This window comes from Arvicola amphibius, chromosome 4, assembly GCF_903992535.2.
Source record: "Arvicola amphibius chromosome 4, mArvAmp1.2, whole genome shotgun sequence".
Taxonomy (NCBI): domain Eukaryota; kingdom Metazoa; phylum Chordata; class Mammalia; order Rodentia; family Cricetidae; genus Arvicola; species Arvicola amphibius.
Genome location: NC_052050.1, coordinates 45,459,166 through 45,480,316, shown reverse-complemented (window position 1 = coordinate 45,480,316; position 21,151 = coordinate 45,459,166). Strand labels below are relative to the sequence as shown.

Below are 21,151 nucleotides of genomic sequence, written 5' to 3'. Positions count from 1 at the left end.
AAGACACATAGAGAGATCCATCACACCAATCTGGTGTTTCCTCTGCCCTTAGTAACCTCCACCCAGGTACCAGACAAGAATTCCATAAAAAGGGCCAAAGGCTGCTGGAAATACTCAAACTAGTCAAATCTCTATAGCCCGTGCCTTCCCTTGGCTGCTCCTGTGGCCTGGGTGGCATGATGCCCCCCCCCCCATCTCTCAGAATCTGTAAGTAATAAACCCTTCTTTGCATGGGATCACATAGCCACCTCTGTAAATTAGGACCGACATATAAATCACTGAGCACGAAAGAATTAATGCCAGTTGAATAATAGAATTTCAACCTGCCAGTGAAGGTAAGATCAGGGAGGTGAGCATTGGAGAGGGAGGGATAGGAGCCCCCACAGTCAGAGCTCCCGGGTGGGGGGTATACAATGCCATGGAAGGGGGCACAATAGCACATAAAGTTACAAATGTAATTAAAGTGCTAAAATATTAAAATATTCAAAAACTAGGAAGGGGGAGAGGAAACAGAGTGGCCGAGGCCAGGCCCCTCACCTATCACAGCGTGAGTCAACAGCGACTGGCGACTGGCTGACGCTTGGCCAAACAATTTGATTTTCCTTTCTTCTAAACCGCATGCATTCCTCTGATTGAGGTGAAAATATAGTGTATCTGTAATTGAATGTGGATGTCATTCAATCCCAGAGCTGCCTGGCAGGTCCACATGTGGGGGCTCGATCTGTGTCTGGCTGGAATGCTGAATCTCAATGTGGCTTCAGGGAGAGAAGCTAACAGCACAGAAGAGGGAAGGAATGCAGCCCCCGCCCCCCCCCCCCGCATTGCTGCCCCCACCCAGCCGCCGGGAGACAGGACTTTGACAGTGGGAAACACAGATGAAGGTTAGCAAAGCTAAGGGTGGAGGGAGGAAAGAGAAAAGTCTGGGCGGGTGTCACAAACCTGGAGGAAGCCATGTTATTCCCTGAGGCTGTTGGGTAGTAACCTCTGGCTACGTTTCTGTGGTGGTGAGCAGGTCTGAAAAGCCACGGGGAGGGGCTGGAGAGGTGGTTCAGAAGTTAAGAGCAAATGCTGCTCTTGCAGAGGACCCAAGTGAAAGACCTGGATAAATCCAGACCCCCGCCCCCCAGCAGGAAAAAATAGAGCCAAAAGTCTAAGCAGAGAAGAATCAGAAATCTAGGATTAGCCAGTTCAGTTTCAGGAACTAGCTGAAGATAAAGTTAGATTGTAATCTTGAGAAACAGGGAGTTGCCCCCTTGTGATCATCACTGGTATTTTCGGAATTTTCTATGACACCCTCCCTACCCCCTTCGGATTACTGGGCTGTGGTTTCTTCCCTTCAAAACCCCTTCTCCCAGTGATTCGGTGTCAAACTCCTCCCCTGCGTGGGTTATGAGTCTCGTCCCCAGTGCACTGGTTCCCATCTTGTTGATTAAACCTCGTGTGATTGCAGCAAGGACAGTCTCTCATGAGTTACTGGGGGGGGTCATGTTATCCCGAGAGTTGAGTGTCTCCCCACACTGGGGGTCTTTCAACAGCTGTCTGTAACCCCAGTTCCAGGGGCTCCAACATACCCTCTGGCCTCCCAAGGCCCCTGCCTGTACACGGTATACATACACTCAAACAGGCACACACACATACACATTGGTGAATCTAGCCCCTTCCCCCAACTCAGAGACCCAGAAGCTGTACTTGCAATGTGGCTTTCCCTCCCACAATCCCTAGCACTTTCCCCTTTTCAATTTGGCCTGGAAGACGGGTTCCTACAAAGAAAATGGCAAGAACATGAAGAGCCAACCTGCCCTCAACACGATGTTGACCATTCGCAGTGACCCCGAGGAGCAGGCTTCTGGAAGCACAGTTGGCACTTGGAGAGATTTGCCCCACAGATGGGAGCCACTGTGTGCACATGGACAGAACAGGACATTCTAGGTCGTATCTGTGTGCATTGTCCAAAACGTTCAGCGCGTCTGAGGAGTTACTGAGCATACTCTACAGTGGTTCCTTCTACCACATGCAAAATCTTCAGGCAGGGGTGTAAGCTTAGCAAGACAAAGGAAGGAGGGTGAAGGAGAAAGGGAAGAGAAAGGCACGTGACAGCCAAGAGTGTCAAGCTGGGCTTGCTCTCATTTGGGTTTGTCTGTCCTCAAAAACCCATCCTGGTGCCACTGGAAGGTGGTAGGACCTTTAAGAGGTGGGGCCTAAAAGGTGGTCTTCAGATCAGTGTGGCAATAGCTTGCAGCGGATAGTGGATCCAGAGTCCCTGAGCCTGCCTCCTCTCCCAGCCACAAGGTGGGCAGTTTTGCTTTGTTTCCTACCACTTCCCGCTCAGAGGCCCGAAGGTACTGTCTGTCTCATCACAGACAAGAAACCTTCAAAAATGGTGAGTCACAGCCCTTTCTTCTTCCTCACAGGGGGATCACACAAGCGCCCATCCATATAGTAACAGAAGGCTGACCAGCATAGCGGTCCATGGGAGACGGGCTGACGGGGCAGACATGTTTGTCCTAAGTACTGTTCTGCTAGGAAAGCTCAGTTGCTCAAACCAGGTCAGGGCCCACCCAGCCCAAACTTCTACAGCTGAATCACCTGCTGTCCCACAGCCTTTCAGGCCTGTTCAAGCTGGACAGAGACCCAGGGGTCCTAGCGAGACACTGCCAGGTATTTGGCTCAGGTTTTCTTTTCTTCTCTAAAAAATGTATTTCAGCTTTAACACTGTGTGTGTGTGTGTGTGTGTGTGGTGTGTGTGTGTGTGTGGTGTGTGAGAGAGAGATAGAGAGAGAGAGAGAGAGAGAGAGAGAGAGAGAGGCACGTGTATGCCTGTGAGTTCAGCTGTTTCTGTAGGTCAGAAGAGGGGTGCTGGGGTCCCCTGCAGCTGGAGTTACAGAGGACAATGACTTGCCTGATGTGGATGCTGGGAACTGACTCAGGTTCTCTATAAAAAATCACTGAGCTATTTCTCCAGCCCTCAGATTTGCTTTTCAAAAATTAAAATAAACCACACCTTTATTGTTTGTGTGTGTAGAGGTCAGAGGACAGCGAGTGGGAGTCCCTTCTTTCCCTATATGGTGTGGGATCCAGGGACGGTAGGGAACTCAGACTGGCATGGCAAGCACCTTTAACCAGCTGAGCATCTGGCCAAATCTTGCTCAGAGCTGTTTCTCTATGAGAAGAGTGTAAAGCAGGTCCATGGTCTGGTAGCCACTTGTAAGCATGGAAGAGGTTGGCATCTGCCCTTCTTAGGGTCAAATGGGAGCCCTCGTCTATTCTTCAATTCAGTAGGACTGTGATTCTGATCCACGCTAGTGAACTATGCCAGCAAGAAAAAGACAAAGCAAAAGCAAAACAAAACAAACAAAATCAAAACAACAACAAAACAAACAACAACAAAAAAACACATTGCTCAAAGGTGTGGTAGCTCAGCTGACCCAAAGGATGAGAAATAAAGGGTCAAAAGCGGGAAGGTGGGGGAGGGGACTGTGGTACTAGAAAATTCAGTACCCAAGGAGATAAAGGCAGGATGTGGTTTAAATAGCTAACATGAACAGAGCTACAAAATATAGTAATATGAAATAAATTATGTTTTAACAGTAGCTATAAAGAATTGGAGAACAATTGGATCCAAAGTTTCTAGACTGTATCATTAAAAAACCAAATGGCTACAAATTAAACCTCATTTTCATTGGTGATGGTGGAGTAATTATTTTTTCTATTATAATGTAAGTGATAAAACAGTACTGCTTTGAATATTTGAAAAGTTAAAATGTATAATTTGTATCAATCAGTGAGTCAGTCAATCTTCGATCTGTGACAAGCAGCAAAACTGAAACCTGGCAAGTTTGTCATTCTTGCGTGCTTATTTTTTACCTTTGTTAAAGACAAGGTATTCCTGGACATAAGGGAGCATGCCTTTAATCTCAGCACTCAGGGGGCAGAGGCAGGCTGATTTCAATGAGTTCAAGACCAGCTTGGTCTACATAGTGAGCTTCAGGAGACCGTAGTGTCTCAAGGGAAAAAAAATAAGGTCTCACTATGTAGCCCAGGCTGGCCTCGAACTCACAGAGACCAGCCTGCCTCTGCTTCCCGAGTGCTGGGATTAAGGCGTGCACCACCACACCTTTAATTTTCTTACCCTCTCTGTCTCTTTCCCGCCACCTCTGGACTGTGTGTGTGAGAGAGAGAGAGAGGCAGGTGGGTGTCAAGTGCACTTGGTGTTTGCCAGATGTGCAGGAATGTAAGCAGGTTACGCGGTGTGTGGTGATGTGTGTGTGGTGTGTGTGGTGTGGTGTGATGTGTAGTGTGATGTGTGGTGTCTGTGTGGTGTGTGGCGTAGTCAGAGATGGCCAACTGCAGGTGGCAAAAACCTTCCCAAGGAACCCAGCTGCATTTCTTAAAGAAAATCACTAACTGTTTGTGAACAAACACCCGTTGTGGGGGTCAGAGGACAATCTGCCAGGTGGCAGTTCCTCCCTACACCAGTGGGCCATGGAGGGGAACTCTGAATATTAGACTTGGCAAGCAAGCGCCTTTACCTGCTTGAGCCACCTTGCTGGCCCTGGCCAGAGTCCAGCCAGTGAGCCCCTGGGGGTTCACCTGTCTGCATCTCCAGCACTGTTTGGGTTTGAACAGGGGTCCCATGCTTGGCCCAGGAGGTGCTCCCCCAGCCCGCCTTCTTTAAGTTTGTTCTCTATTGCAGACTGTTGTTTGGACAGAGTGGTGAGCCATCTTGCCGTGCTGCTTGCTCCATCGCCTCTAGAGAGGGAGCTATGGGTATTATTCAGGTAGCATTTACCAACCATCTCTTGTGTGTTCAGACTGAGCTAGGGGGACAAAACCAAGTGTTCTTGGAGACAGGCTGCTTCCCCTCCCTCTGCCCCCCCCCCGCTCCCCCACAAACCATGAGCCATCCCTCCTGCGCAGGGCCCTCAGTGTTCTGCACAAATGGAGTCTGCACCCACAGGAGGGGTGTGGGAGAACCAGGGCCAGCCTCTCCCTGGCTGCTCCCCTCCCTACCAAGACAGCTTCCCAAAGTGCCAGCTCCCAGCTGAGGTGTTAACTGAAGGCTGAGACCCCTCTCCCAGGGACTATTAGCACAGTTTGCATTTTGAAGATGACACCTATTTTTTTCCTCTTCCTTGGTGGTGTTGGGGATGGAGCCCTGTGTTTGAAGCATGACAGGCAAGGGCTGGATCACAGAGAGCCATCCCTTCCCCACAGCAAGGTCATCAGTCTCGAGGATAATAATTAAAGTGCACTGTGGTGTTTGCATGTTGTTGGCGCATAGGCATACGTGGTGTGTTGATGGGTCATTTGCCTACCCTTCACCCAGTGGGAGCATGCAGTCATTTAGAATGCAGACTCTCTTGCTCCCTGGGTCTCCCTGGTGAATGGCTATCACTCGTCAGGGGTCTCTGTGGCCTGGGGTGCAAAAGTCACAACCTCACCAGAACACTGGAAACTAAGGCCGAGCCCTCAGGAGGCTCTCTACTCTGAGCCCTGGGGGCAGGAAACTGAATTCAGCACCAAGGAGCCCTGAATTCCCAGGGTCTGAGCAAGCCTCCTCTTCAATTCAAGTGGGGTTTGAGCAACCAGGTCAGTTTGGAGACAGCAGACTGTCCAGCCCAGTGGGAAGGAAAAGCCGCAGTGAGGGAAAAAAATACTGTGAGGCCCTGTCTGCTTTTCTGGATAGATAATTCAAACACCGTGGCTGGATTATTTCAGAACCAGAGGGACGCTCTGGTTGCCATGAAGCAGCCTCTGGTGAGGGGCTGCTCATGTAACAATTACCAACTTATAATAAACAAGGGGAGTGTGCCAGGGTCACAGGGTAGTGGTACCAAAGGGTCCTGAAGGGCAGGCAGAGGGCTATGCCCCTGCATCAGGGGTAGGCTAGGTGGTCTTGACTTAGCCCTAACTTCTCTCCGTAGCCTTGCAGCCCACCCTCAGGAGATTCCCCCAGGCCTGTGGCTCCCATGCTATCTGGGATGTGGGAAGATCCTCATAAACCCCCAAAGGACCGTTGGCTCCCTCTGGCCCCCTCTGACTCGGCTCTCCATCCTGACTGTTCCTGCTACATCAGCAAAGCCACAGGGATAAAGCTTCCTGCGCCTTAGCCACCACTGGGTTGTCAACGCTTTGCAAATGCTTCCCTTTACTCTGAATTCATAAGCAGCATGAAATCCTTCTGAATCCCCACACTGACCTCCCCTCCCTTTTCTGCCGCAGCTCTGGGGGGAGCATGCTCAGGTGGTGTTTGGCCCCAGATGGAGTGGGCTGCAACAGGAAATGAAATAGAGGCGGTGAGCAGAAAATTGCACAGGGGCCAATTATAGCAAGCCAGGGTCTTCTCAGAGAACGCCTCAGTTTTGATTCAATTCCCAGAACAACAAATACACCAGTGTTTAAACACAATCCCAGTCGAAGTGACACCACTGGCCCCTGGGTGGCAGAGCTCTCAGGTCCAGGAGGACAGGGTCTTTAGTGCTGGGATGTGCTTCTCAAAGGCGTGTGTGGCGATTGCTTCATTTTCAACCTGTTTTGTTCCTCTTGGAAAAACCTCTAACTCTGAGGCCCTGGCCCCTCTATCTTTGCCACTCATTTATCCCTCATCCTGTCTGGCTATTATTTCTTCTTCTCTTCTTCATCTTCTTCCTCTTCCTTTTTTATAAATCCTGCTTTCTAGAAGATGTTACAGATATTTCTCTGGATCACGAATTCAAGTTTCTTATTGTCTAATTTGAGTGATTTCCTGTGTGTGCCCATGACATCTAACATGCACATGAGGTATATTCCATACCTAGCACAGTTTAAGAACTACAAATAACATTTATAAACTCATCAGGAGACTGAGGGGCTGGGGCAATGGCTCAGCGGTTAAGAGCACTGACTATTCTTCCAAAGGACCTGGGTTCAATTCCCAGCACCCACATGGCAGCTCACAATTGTCTGTAAATCCAGTTCCAGGGCTTCTGACACCCTCTCACACGCAGGCAAAACAAAACCATGAAAACAAAATAAGGATAAACTCATGAGGAGACCAAGTATCACTGAAGTGCAGGAACCCCTGTGTAGTGTGGGACAATGGTCTGTATTCTGTCAATTATATTTTAAATAAATGCTAATTGGCCAGTAACTAGACAGGATGTATAGGCGGGACAACCAGACAGGAAGTAGAGGCGGGTCAATGAGAACAAGAGAATTCTGGGAAGAGGAAAGCTTGGTTCGCAGTCCTGACCCAGACACAAAGGAAGCAAGATGTGACTGCCTCGCTGAATTAGGTACCAAGCCACATGGTTAACATAGACAAGAATAATGGGCTAATATAAGTTATAAGAGTTAATAAGAAGTCTGAGCTACTAGGTCAATCAGTTTATAAGTAATGTAGACCTCCATGTGATTTCTTTGGGATTTAACGGCTATGGGACCAGGCAGGACAGAAAATCAGACAACACCTGTGTGGAAATGCCAATGGCATTCCAGGATCACATGACAGCGCTCCATTCCTGGCAGTGCTACTTTATACTTGTCACCAAAGGTCCCAGATCCTCCACTGAGCTGCAAGATGGGGACACTAATGTCCATCTTTGAGCCTTGTGCCAACCCTGTGGGAAGACCATCCTTTCCTGCTTCTCTGTGCCAGAAGGACTTTCTGGCAGCCCTATGGGGTGTATGTCCTAATCGTTTCTTGCTCCAGGGCTGGGCACTGCCTAGGAGCTCAGTAAATACTTCCTAAAGTGAGGGCCCACCCTCAGCTCCTGAATCTCATCTGGAGGGGTACAACTGTGCCAGCCAGTGTCATTTGGCATCTGACAAACAATTTGGAAACTTGGTTCACATTCTATTCAAATTAGCAAGAGAGAGACCAAATTCAGATATTTCCGCCTTAGCGGTTTACCCACGTCCCTGTATGAGTTGGATGGAGCCAAACCATGACAACACAGGCCTGATAGGCAGGGTGGGAGGGACCAGATGGGATGGAGTCACACCAGCTGAGGCTTTGGGGACCATGCTCCAGTACTTGCCTCAGGGGACCCCAGCACTACAGGTAGGGAACCTCAGCTCTATAGACCTAATGCACATTTGGGGGTTCCCACTCTGTTGTTCAATGCTCTTTGCCCAGATGGCCATTATCCTCCCCATTAAACCTGCCTCAAGTCTATGCTAAAATCCTACCTTCTGGAAAGGGCCCACTGAGGTTTATCTTCATTGTCCTTGACTAGACTTGGAATCACCTAGGAGACACAGCGAGGGTTTTCTAGAGAGCTTTAACTGACTAACCTTAAATGTGGGTGGTACCATCCCACAGGCCAGGGTCCCAAACTGATAAAATTACTGGGCACCACCAGAATTCTTTTCTTTGCTTCCTGACTACAGGCACAGTGTGACTAGTCACTTCACATTCTAGCTGCCTTGTCTTCCTCCACTCCATGATGGACTGCAGACCTCAAACTGTGAGACAAAATAGCCCTTTTTCCTTTTGTAAGTTGCTTTGGTCGGGTAATTTAGTCATAACCACAAGAAAAGTAACTAGCATATACATCGGCCCATCCAGTTATTTTCTCAACTGTGGTAACAATAAAATTTGCCACTGTCACCATCGCTGCTGTGATACCAACCTCCATTTCTGCTGGAAGAACTCTTTTCCACCCGGTAAGCTGAAGCTCATGACACACCAGCTACCCCACATCCAGCCACTGGCAACTGCCATTCCCTGTCTGTCTCCCTGGATCTGTCTGCTCTCACTGCCTCACTGGAGTGGAATCCCACAGTGTTTGTCTGGGTGTGACTGGGTTTCTGTCATCCAGCATCAGAACCTCAAGGTTCACCCATGTGTAGGCTGTGCCACAATTTCATGCCTCTTGGAGGCCACATAAGGCGAGAGATACAACATGCTTCATTTAACCACTTGTCCCATGGGCACTAGGGTGGCGTCCGCTCTGAACACCACTGCCGTACGTATGTGTGTACAGCATCTATTTGAGTGCCTGCTTCACACTTAGGTGAAATAACTCTTGATATTTTACCTGAATAAATGGATATTGTTAAGAAAATCCTCTCCGCCGGCGCACAGAAATCCAATCTAGCCAAATTAAACCGAATTAAAATGCCCATGTTTTAATAAATGCAGCACTCTTGGGTGGCTGAGATCATGGCGGGGAGACAGAAAACCAGGGAGCACATGCAAAACCCGGGACCACGTGTTCCTCCTCTGGGCACCCACTTAAATACCCTGTGAGAGTGGTCAGGACTTGGCATCCTGGGATTTGGAGTCCAGACCAACGCAACTCCCAGGCCAGGGGGCTGGGATGGATGCCAGGGACTGGGGTGAAGCTCCCAACTTAACATTACAAATATAAGTATCCGTTATGTAGAAATACTAGGTAGTGGGTAAGTCTGCTTAAATGTGTTAAGAATTGGCCACATTCTTCTCTATAGCAGCTGCACTGCTTTGACCAGCAGTGCACAGTGGTCCAATTTCCCGCCCCCTCACCAACACTGGGGGTTTTCCGCCGTCTGAGAGCTGCCACCCTAATGGATGTGACACCACGGCATTCTTCGCATTTTGTCCTGACTCCTCCGCTTTGTTCCATCTTTCCCTTTCAGTATCCGACAGGTTTCGTCATTTGTACTAGCTGATTTTTATGTCAACTTAACATAAGCTAGAATCACCAGAGGAGGGAACCTCAGCTGAGAAAATGTCTCCATAACTGGCCGTAGGTAATCCTGAAAGGCATTTTCTGTTTGAGAGAATATGGACCTTGGGACTGTGGATTAGAAAAGCAGTTGACTGCTTTAAGCGCTGCTTACTAGGCCATCCCAGTTGAAGAACGGAAGACAGTGGGGCTCAGTATGATTCGAATTGTGGGGAGCTGGCTCAAGGTTTAGAGGAGAATATTAATATGTGGCCTAGATATCATTCTCGTGATATTTTGGTGAAGAATGTGGCTGCCTTTTGCCCTTGTCCAGAGTCTGTCTGGATTAATTCTGCTGGCAGAGGAAATCCCAAAACAGCCTAGTATAGACTCTGTAGTGTGTTTATTAGCGTTAACTATGATGAAGCTTTATAATGAAAAGCAGCAAGCTGAACAAATAAAAATACAAAATGAGAAAAAGGGGCACCAGAAAGTGGAATAGAGCTAAATCCTGTGTTCAAGGAGATAAACGGATTAAGAACTGGAATAAAGCGACTGGTGATCTCAGGGCAAGATCACCCCCCAGCTAAGTTTCTAACTTGTGAAAAGGAATTAAAGAGAAGCTCAGAACCAGGTGTGGTAGTGCACACCTTTAATCCCAGCACTCTGGGGCAGAGGCTGGCACTCTCTGAGTTTGAGGGCAGCCTGGTCTACAGAGCAAGTTCAAGAACAGCCAAGCTTAGGCAGTAGAGGTAACTATCAAAAACAGAAAGCTGGTGAAGAAGTAATTGAACAAGGGGACCATATTCCAACCCCAGAAAGCAGCAGAATTTGGCAGCTTCAGCCACGTGGTTCTGGCTTTAGGGTTAAGGATAGAAGAAAGGGGCTATGGAATTTGCCTCCACGACTAAGGAGAGCCAGTGAGACCAGGCGTGTGTCAGGGGTGTCCCTGAATGGAGGCCTAGAGAGGCCGTTGTGTGAAGCTGTGAAGCTGAAGCCTGGATTGCCTTGGAGAACCCAAGATGTTTGGCGATGCCAGAGCTGTGGGGCACCAGCTGAGAAGAACTACTAACAGGGAGTGGAGCCAGCCCACGAGAGACAAGCGGGTTGTAGTCAACAAAACTGAAAGAAATCTGAAGAGCGCTTTGGCATCAGACATGAAGATGCAGAGCTTGGAGTTTGCCCACTGGATTTTGGCTTTGCTTTGGTTCAGTTCTTCACTATGCTCCCTCCTTATGTTTTGGGATAGTAATGTATACCTTGTGTCATTATATGTTGGAAGTATGTGATCTGCTTTTTGATTTTCATTTTATAGGGGATTACAGTTAAGACATTGCATGAATCTCAGACTTTGGGCTTTTAAACATTGTTGAGACTGTGATAGACTATGGGGACTTTTGAAGTTGGGCTGAATGCAGTTTTGTGTTACGATATGGTTACAAGCCTTTGGAGGCCTAGGAGTAGAATGTGGTGGTTTGAAAGAAAATGGCCTACAAAGAGAGTGGCACTCTTAGGAGGTATGGCCTTGTTGGAAAAAGTTTGTCACTGTGGAGGTGGGCTTTGAGGTCTCATATATGCTCAAGATACCACCCAGTGTCTCAGACCACTTCCTGTTGCCAGCAAGCCAAGATGTAGGACTCTCAGTTCCAGCATCATGTCTGCCTGCACGCCACCATGTCACACCATGAAGATAATGGCCTAAACCTCAGAAAACGTAAGCCACCCCAATTAAGTGCTTTTCCTTTATAAGAGTTGCTATGGTCATGGTGTCTTCACAACAGTGGAGACCCTAAGACAGTGATTTGGAAGTGTAAGCCAAATAAACCTTCTCCTCCCAGCTTGCTTTGGTTCTGATGTTTCGTCACAGCAGTAGCGACCCCATGACATCCTTCCTTACTGTCTGTCTGTTCATGTTTCATCGTAATTCTTTACCTGGGCCACCCCTGCTAGAGTAAGAGCACGGGAAAGCAACATTTGGATGCCTTGCTCATTCCCACTTCTTATGTATCTGAAACAGTGCCAGACACACAGTAAATACCCAGGGGTGTTGTGTGAGTGAGTGAATGAATGAATGAATGAATGAATGACTAGAAGGCTGTCTTGTTAAGTGTTTTGGAGAAAGGCACATCTAGCTTCAACTCCTAGTTCCATTAATCACTCCTTGGGGTCTTTGGGAAAGTGATGTCCTTCCTCTGAACCTCAGTTATTCCATCTGTCCTGGGGACAAAAGACCCTCAGTCCCTTGTTGGGTTCCTATGGGAAGATGAATGCTCACTCCTTGGATGTGATTAACATCCACCACCGATATTGGCACATGATGTACGCATGTGTGCGTGCCCACTAGAGCATGTGTACCGTTAGCGCAGAGGACTGTGTTGGGGCGGTAATGAAGTTTTTTCCCTTTAGGGTCTGCTGGCATCTCAGGGTACAGTTTCCTGTGCAAGGCTCAGACTGGCACTTCAAGCAAGTGATAGGGGGGTGGGAATGGTTCAGTCTGTCTGTGAGGACGCTACTGGTGGGGGCGACCAGATAGGCAAGCTGCTCTGGGACCTGGTGGGTGCCAGGAGCCTCCTGCTGCCACTTGTGCCCATGTGGGAGGCCAGGAGATCGCAGCGACAGGGGCTGTTTGACAGAACCGAAGCAGCGTGGGAGGTGAGCAACAACATGCTGAGGAAGTGTGGTCATCCAGGGCCCCCAGGAATGTCGCTACAGCAGCTAGAGCCAGCCAGGCACAGATGGTAGGGTACGCAAGCAGCCACCTGTCCCGGCACCAGCTTCCCACTCCTCAGTGCGCTCACGGGCCTGTGAAAGGGGCCCTCAGGCAAAGCTGTTTGCAGCAAAAATCCAAACTGCAAGCAATGGAGACACCCAGCATGGTGAGGCAGATGGCAGCCTGCAGTGACACAGGCTGCCAGCCAGGGAGGCAGGTGCTGAGCTTCTGGGCTCAGCAGTCACGGGGCAATTTGATGGGAAGGAGGAAGTCCTGGATCCTCCCATCCATTCATCAGGTCTGTGAGGTCCGGAGAAGGGGCGGCTCTGCTGGGGGGTGAATGACCCCGCTGGGATACCACTCACCTTCAGACCCCGTGGGCTGAAGCAAAAGGTGCTCTCTGAGCTTCACTCCTCCTTCCCCCAAGTCACAGCTTTCTCTTTCTATCAATCAACAAACAGGAAAGACAGGGGAAGGGGGTCTACCCTAGCCTCAGTGGGCCCCCAGTCAGGATCACTAGGGAGTCAGATCACAGGCACGCTGCTGGGGAAATGCTCTGAGATGATCAGGACGTTCCTTGGCAAATTTCCCCTTGGATCAGCAAGCACCTCCCCAGCACCTTTCTCTGTGAAACCCTGCAGGAGCCTCAGCATGCATCAGCTGGCGCAGGCTCTCCCTGGGTCTAATCAGGATGTGTGGGGAAGCACAAGAGAAAGGCCAGGCTGAAGAAGAGTGCTCTAATTGTATTAATCAGCTTCCAATTACTTACAAATTGGTCTTCACCCCTTCCTCGCTCTCCCCCTTGGATAACAAAGCTCCAGACGCCTTCTACACAGTAGAGGTTGGGGCACTGCTTTCTAGCATCCGGGGGAATCTGGATTCTAATTAACCTTTCCACTGATTGCAGGACAACATTGGGTGAGTCACGAGTTTTGTTTTGTTTTGTTTTGAATGGATGAGGAAGGAAGGCTGAACAATAAATGAATTTTCCATTTGTTACTGTTGGTCCCAGGTTGAGAAGCCCCCAATGCAGTCTCTTCCAACCCCAAGTGACATACCCACTGAGACCACCCGCAGGGACTGGGGTCTATACTGCAGGTGACAGAGGGGACTAAGTATGTTAGGTCACACCCAGGCCTTGCCAGCCTGCCTGCCTGGCCCAGCAGAGCACTAGGTCTCTGTGCCACACAGAACCATCCTTCTGTCTTCCAACCCTGCCATTATTCTCAAGAGATGAGAGACTCCCAGACAGTCAGGCTGGCCATGTAGACTGCATCTGGGAAGTGGACTTCTTTCAGTCAGGTTCCCACAGGGGAGAGCAGAGCCAAGGAGTGCCAAGAAGACGGTGCAGAGTGGGCTTCTGCCCGCTAGGTCCTTGCTCCTTTCCATTGGTCACAGAGAGTCACAGATGCCACCTCTGAGATGCAAAGTGTCACAGGAAAAATTTCCCAGCAGAGAGGACTGCGAGAAGTTTTCATATTGTTTCCAGGTCAACCCTGGTCCCTCCCTCTGAAGACTAATGAACAGGGGGAACGTGACCCTGTAAAACAGCCATAGAAGTGAGCAGGCTGGGAACTGTTCTAGAGATATCAATTCATGGGAAACCTGGAAACTCCATGGCTCTGCATACCAGGTTTCAGGGGAAATGGACAGCATTTAGTGTCTTGAAAAGATGAAGAATGGCTCAGAAAACAGAGTCTGGAGAACAAATCAGGTGGCGGCGCGCAGGGGTGCTTCTTTAAAACCCAGCAGTCAAGAGGGTGAGGCAGGAGGATTGAAAGTTGAAAGCAAACAAACAAACATGGGGAAAATGGGAGGAGGGGGCAGCAGCCAAGTCTGCTTTGGGCAGGATCGAGGAGAGGGACAGCTAAGGGTTGGCTGCAGAGGGACCCATGCCCGCTGCTCTTAGGTCATCAGTTGGCTCCCCTGGAAAATACCTGGGAGCCACAAGAAGAGATAGAACATGAGAGCTTATCATGGCCTGAGAGAAACTCCGTCCTCTGTGCTCAGGGACGCATGAGCTGCTAGGGGAAGAATTGTTCCTAACAGTGAAGGAACAGAGACCCTGAATCCACCAGAGGGAAAGAAAGTAAAGAAGAAGACAGAGGGGGAGGGTCCACGGCAGGAGAACAGAGACAGGACGGACAAATATGTCTGCATGCATTGACACGGTCAGTTTCAGAATCACAGCTTCAGTAAAAGCAGCCAGGCCCAGAAAATAAAGGCAGGATGCTGCACTCAAGGGCGGGTGTGGTCATGAGCAGGGCTTGACTTGGGCAGGGGCTAGTTCCTATCAGTTTTATTACGGTTCTCTAGACATAAATGTCTTTTTAAAATGTTTTTTGAGATTGAGTCTTGCTATGCTGTTCAAAAAAGGCTTTAGCTTCTAGACTTAAGCGATCCTCTTCCTTCAGCCTCCTGAGTGGTTAGAAGTATGGATGAATGCCGCTGTGGCCATCCTCCATAAGTAGATGTCAAGATTCTCTTATTTTTTAAAGACTTATTTTTTATCTTGAACTATGTGTGTGAGTATGGGTATATGCACACAGTTCAAGTACCTACAAATGCTAGAGATGTCACAATTCCTCAGTAGCTGGAATTACGAGCGGTCATGAACTGCCTATCCTGGGTGCTGGAAGCTGAACTCGGGTCATCTACAAGAGCAGTCCGTGCATGCTCTTAACCGCTGAGCCATCTTTCCAGCCCCAATGTGTTTATTTTTGTTTGCATGTATATACATATGCATGTATGTATATAATTTGTTTGCAGTGTGGGCACTGTGCCTAGGACCTTGCACGTGCTGTTACTGTCAACCACTTAAGCTACATCCTTAGCCCTCAAGGCTCTTTTCTATTTTGACTGTTCACACACACACACACACACACACACACACACACACACACACACACGTACATCAACGTAAAATCTAGCAAAGTATTTAAATCAGACATTTTAAAAAAACAAAGAAATCAGTGTTGTGGGTGGAAAGTTTTAAGGTTTTCCGGGCTGGCGGGAAACACGAAAGCAGCTGACAGTGACCTGGAGGAAGTGGCATAAAGCAATAATCAAAAATATAACTGAAAAGCTTTCCTGGATCAAATGTCTAAATACTGTATGCTTGTTCTAGGCTTATCCAGATGAAAGTGTGTGTGTGTGTGTGTGTGTATGTGTGTGTGTGTGTTTCTGTACGCAGGATGTCAGGAGTCGACATCAGGAGCCTTCCTCTATCACTCTCTTTCTTATGTTTTGAAACAGGGTCTCTCCTTGAGCCTGGAGCTCACTGACTGGCTGGGCCAACTGACTGGTAAGCCCTAGGAATCCTCTTATCCCTGTCCTCCAACACTGGGATTCAGCCAGGCAACACGCCCAACATTTTACATGCGTGCTGGGGATTTGAACTCAGTTCCTCAGGCTTGTGCAGCAAGCACTTTACCCACTGAGCAACCCCCAACTCAGTGCTGCCAGTAAAAATATTAACTGCCAAATACAATAAAGTTTCAACTGGTTATTAAAGCAGAAAGCAAGCATAGCCTGCTGCAGCCTTCTCCTGAGTGCCTACTGTCCCCTAGGAGAACCCTGCACGCCACGCACTGATTCCCATCCTGCTTCCTCTTCCTCTGTATGGCACAGCCTGGTCCTCCTCAGCTTGCCAGTCTTCGTCACATGCTTGGAGTGTATCCAGTCTCTCCCTCCCTCCCTGAGTGCATTCAATGTGCTCTTAAGTCCACTGGGGCCTGGTTTGTGCCCTAGTTTGTTTCTTTAAATCTTTTTTTTTTTTTTTTTTTTTTTTTTTTGGTTTTTCGAGACAGGATTTCTCTGTGGCTTTGGAGCCTCTCCTGGAACTAGCTCTGTAGACCAGGCTGGTCTTGAACTCACAGAGATCCGCCTGCCTCTCTGGGATTAAAGGCGTGCGCCACCATTGCCCGGCCTGTTTCTTTAAATCTTGCATGTCAGCAAGGAAAGCAGCTTGGCAGGGCGCAGGGGGCTTGGGGACCTGTGAGGGTGGCTGGGATACACAGTCAGGTTACACGTGAAATCCCAGGGCTTGGAGGCTGAGGCAGGAGAATCTCAGGTGACAGTTGAAACAGGAGATAGTTGGCAAGAGGCTTATAAGTACCAACCAGGAAATTTTTTTAAAAAATCTATATACAATGGACAAGGCAACCAGTGTGACCACCTCTGGGGACCGCCAGCTTCCCTGCTGTAGGAATGGCTAGCAGTCACTTGAACTTCATAGACCAATAATACCTTAATAATACTTTCCATTTAGTTCCTTTTCCACCTTGCCTGTACTTTTCCCTGCGTATTCAGTGTGGCTTCTGTCTTTTCTCTTCCATCATCTCTTTTGGATAGCCATGTCCCGGCTGTGTGGAGCTCTCTTGTTCTCTGGGCCTAGGAATCCACTGTGAGCTATAATCTACACTGCAGGCAGGGGCAGGGTGGGGAGTGGGGGTGGCAGCCAACTGCTGGCTTCCCACGTACCAAGGTGGGAGTTCTGTCCCAGCTTGCAAGGGCATTAGACAAAGAACGACACATAGTTACTAGTTAAGAGAAGAACTGGAAACCATTTAAATGGTAGAGGCAGTGGAATCAGGAGTTTCAGAACATCCTTAATCCTGGTCACATAGGAAACATGAAGCTAGCCTGGGCTACATGAGATACTGTCACAAAACATAGCTCACATGTCCTGAACTGGAGCGTCAGCTATTTGAGACGGAACACCACTGAGACTCCATCTCCACAGAGTTTTTGATTACTCTGTGAAATAACTTGGAATAGAATGTTAATTTAACACAGTTTTGACAAACTGGGGGCAAACCAGCAAAGAGGTTGGAAGTAATGTGCTAAAATATTAATAGTGGTGGTTGCTTCCAGAGACTCAGAATATGTATTTGTGTGTATGTATTGTCACCATTCCTCAATTATCCACATTAACTGTTATAAAAAACGGTAAAATATCTTTTTTTTTTGTTTTTTTTTTTTTTTTAAGACAGGGCTTCATAAAGCCTTGCCTGGCCTTGAATTCTGATCCCCCTGCCTCTACTTCCCAAGTGCTGGGCTCACAGGTGCATGCCACCAACATAGCTAGTGCACGCCCTCCATCTCTCTATGTGCATGCCCGTGCACGCACATATGTAACATGTGTGTACACGCCTGTGTGTATATATGTGTGCATGTGCATGTGTGTGTGTGTGTGTATGAACACTTGCAAGGCTAAGAGATAACTCGGGCACCCTGAGCAGTATTAAACATGGAGAACAGGGCTGGAGAGATGGCTCAGAGGTTAAGAGCATTGCCTGCTCTTCCAAAGGTCCTGAGTTCAATTCCCAGCAACCACATGGTGGCTCACAACCATCTGTAATGTGGTCTGGTGCCCTCTTATGGCCTGCAGACATACACACGGACAGAATATTGTATACATAATAAATAAATATTTAATAAAAAAACATGGAGAACAAAACATGCTGCGACTGTAACCTACAATTTATGTCACACAATAGCCAGAACATGAGCTTAGGACATGTCACTCTGATACTCAAGATCCTCCAAGAGCCACTGTTTTCCTGACTAGAGCAGCCTGAGTCTCTCAATGGAGTATACAACTACCACAGTCTGACTTCCCTCTGCATCTTTAACCTCTCCTCAACCTTGACCCTGTTCCTTTCACCTTGGTCGCTCACCCGAGCACACCTACCTCAGGGCCTTTGCACACACTTTGCCTCCCCCACACTCTGCCATGCTTCCCCTCCACAGCCACAGAGTATACCTCAGACCTTAGTTCAAAGGTCATGTTCTCAGGGGTCCCCTCCCCGGCCCCCGAGAAGGATAGGGGTCATTGTTCCAGCTACCTTTTGCCCATTTCCCTGGATCAGATTATCACCATCTGTGAAGTTACAGGACAGACCTTCCTGTGTTTGTGGCTTCTCTCTCACTCTCATTATAAGAGCTGTCATACCTGGCACCCGGAAGATGCTTAATAAATATGCATCAAATGCCCAAGTGAATGAATGCATGAGGTGGTAAACTCAAAACCTGACAGGCTGAGATGCACATTGCTGCTCACGTGCGTTAGACAGACAGGAACGCCAAGCTACCCGCCCTAGGACATTCAGCCAGCATTCGACCCACTCAAGAGAAATGACTTGCAATTACAGCAAGGGCTGATGGAAGCTAGCCGGGAGGAGAGGGAGATAAGATTGCCCGGGCCGAGTGGCACAAGACAGTCCATCAGCAACCGAGTTCTTCTGTCACGATCTGCCTTCCAAGGCTGGACAGAACTCCAAATTCCCATCACAGTCTCCAGAGTGGCTCCACTCAGTGTTTAGAACACGGCAGCTTAAATGTCCTTTCTCTCTAACTCTCTCCTTGTTATGATTAGATATTTCTTGAAGAGAAAAAAGGCGTCTGGAAACCCATTGCCCTGCCCCCACTCCCTGCCCGTGGCAGACAGCAGACTTCAGTATGTGGGCATAGAACCCACAGATGATAAACCAGTGTGTTCACAACCCTGTCCATGACCCTGTTCACCCACAGTGAGTCCAAGCCAAGGCTGCCTGGAGCCACAGAGGGGGACCTTGCCCATCTTGCTAAGCTTTAACGGCTCCTAAAATTCAAGGACAAATTGATAGCACAGCCTTGCGTTCTTTGCCTTAGGAAAGATAAGAAAATTCATCTGCAGCTATTTTAGAGTTTTCTGGGTCTGGGGCATCCTAGAAGTTAGGATGGGCTAAGAGGCCCTCCCTATGTCCCTCTGTCTGTCGGGGAGCTTAGTACTCTTAAGGCATATGTAGTTCTTGTGATGAGCTGATCCAGCTGTGGAATCTTCCTTTCCTCCCATTCACTTGGTTTCCCTTGTGGCAACTTGACTTCCCACATCTCAGCTCATCTGTGACCATTATTTATTTTACCCAGAAGCATCCTTCATGAAGACGCCATTTAGAGAAATTTCTTACTTATCTCCTCTCTCTCTCTCTCTCTCTCTCTCTCTCTCTCTCTCTCTCTCTCTGTCTCACTATTTGCTCTGTCTGTCCTGGAACTCACTTTATAGACCAGGCTGGCCTCGAACTCACAGAGATCCACCCTCCTCTGCCTCCTGAGTGCTGGGATCTTATCTGTGTTTTAAAAGGGGTCCCTTGAAGACCAGAGAGACTTCGGCTTAAAGAGGGGGCTCTTGACTTTGAGGAAGGAGCAGCTTCTAACACTTCCGGAGTGTGAGACAGTCGGTAGGTACACTTCCTAAGCTTGCGAACACCTGCCCCTACCCAGCCATTCCATGAAGGGCCATAATCATCACCATTTGGGGAGAAGGGATCTCCAGGGAGGTCTAAATGCCAGCTCACACACCAAGGTTCCACACCTTTGTCTTCTAGATGCCCAGCAATAACAGGTAGAAATATTTTAAAAGCAACATGGAAGCTTGTTTGTGCTTAAAACCAAGATTATACCTCAGTAGACCAGAGGCTCAACTACTTACTCCTTTAAAAAAATTATACATATGATTTTGTCTAGGTAGTCTCTAGGCTAGCCTCCAACTTATGATCCTCCTGCCTCCTCCTGAGTGCTTAGGATTACTGGTGTGTGCCGTGTGCCGCTGTGCCTAACGACTTACTATTTTGAGTATCCAAATGCACCACCCATGGAGCCCAGTGGGTGGAGACAGCTGGGAAGTTGGTCTTCTTCAATATGAGAACTTAAAGCCTCCTATAGGAGGTGAGGAACCACAGCCAAGTCACTAAAAATGAGGCTAGAGAGAGGGTTTCTCACCCAGGAGAGAGGGGTGCAAACCGCAGGACCCAGTCCCCAAAGCAGGAACACGTGAGAGGAAGCAAGGGGGCAAATGCACACAGCAGGGCTGGGGCCTCCATGCTCGCCTCACACCTGGGATGCCTGGCTCTGCCCCACGGAATCAAGGACTCAGTAAAAGGAATTGCTCAAGAATCTAGAAGCGCAGAGAATGGACTGGGGGGAGGGGTTAAAACTTAAGATGCCCGGGAGGATGGAATGACGGCACAGAGATATCCGAGGACAGCAGAATTTTCCAGAACAGGAGGCATTGTATAAACCCTCAGGTAAAAAGTGCCAAGCAAAATAACTGAAAGGGCAAAACCATTTCTGGAAAGCTAAAGGTTTCCTTTGCCTCCCCGGAAGCTGCCTGCCTTGGCCTGCTCAGGTTCCATCCTGACCTTGGACAGACAGGAAAACCCAAGTTTGGGGGAAGGAGAAACAGTTCCAGGTCCCATACCCCCAGTATGATTTACTTCCCCAGAAAAGGGTCAAGCTCCACCTACAGAACTCTGGCACCAGAAATGACTGTGGGTGGCAGCATCACGGCGGGCTGGGACTGCCCTCAATTGCTCACCCATCCCCCTACCACTAGCTCTGTACGCACAGGCCATCTGGCCTCTGGTGTTTCCCCCCGGAAGGGGGGAAATGACACCCACCAGAGGGGATGTAAAAGGAGAAACGAATGGACAGATGTCAGTAGTTCAGTGCGGTGTCACTTACTCAGAGGACACCCATCGCAGTCCCCAACTGTCACATGCACACAGGCTCACAGGAAACCACAGGCCCCAAAGCCCAAGAACCGGGCTGACTCGCACCTCTCCACAAGTGAGGGGTGAGCGGGCCAGCAGGTTTTCTTTCCCAGCCTTGTCCCCTGGACATCCTGGGCAGTCCTCCTTGGGACCTTCCCTCTGGAGAAGTTCCTGCCAGCACCTCAATGCAAGTGGACCCTGCCCAGCCCGAGCCCAGCCCACTTCAGGATCCCTACCTCTCTTTGCTCACTGCAGATCTTACACAGCCACAGGGCCGC

At 48.9% G+C, this 21,151-nt stretch overlaps 1 protein-coding gene across 1 annotated transcript in view; it reads right to left on the bottom strand.

Annotated features, from left to right (window-relative positions):
* Window positions 1–21,151, bottom strand: part of Rph3al (rabphilin 3A like (without C2 domains)) — a 145,416-nt gene that overhangs the window by 30,254 nt on the left and 94,011 nt on the right. The window contains 1 exon segment of the mRNA XM_042055018.1: window positions 21,110–21,151. Coding sequence (XP_041910952.1) covers window positions 21,110–21,151 — 42 coding nt within the window.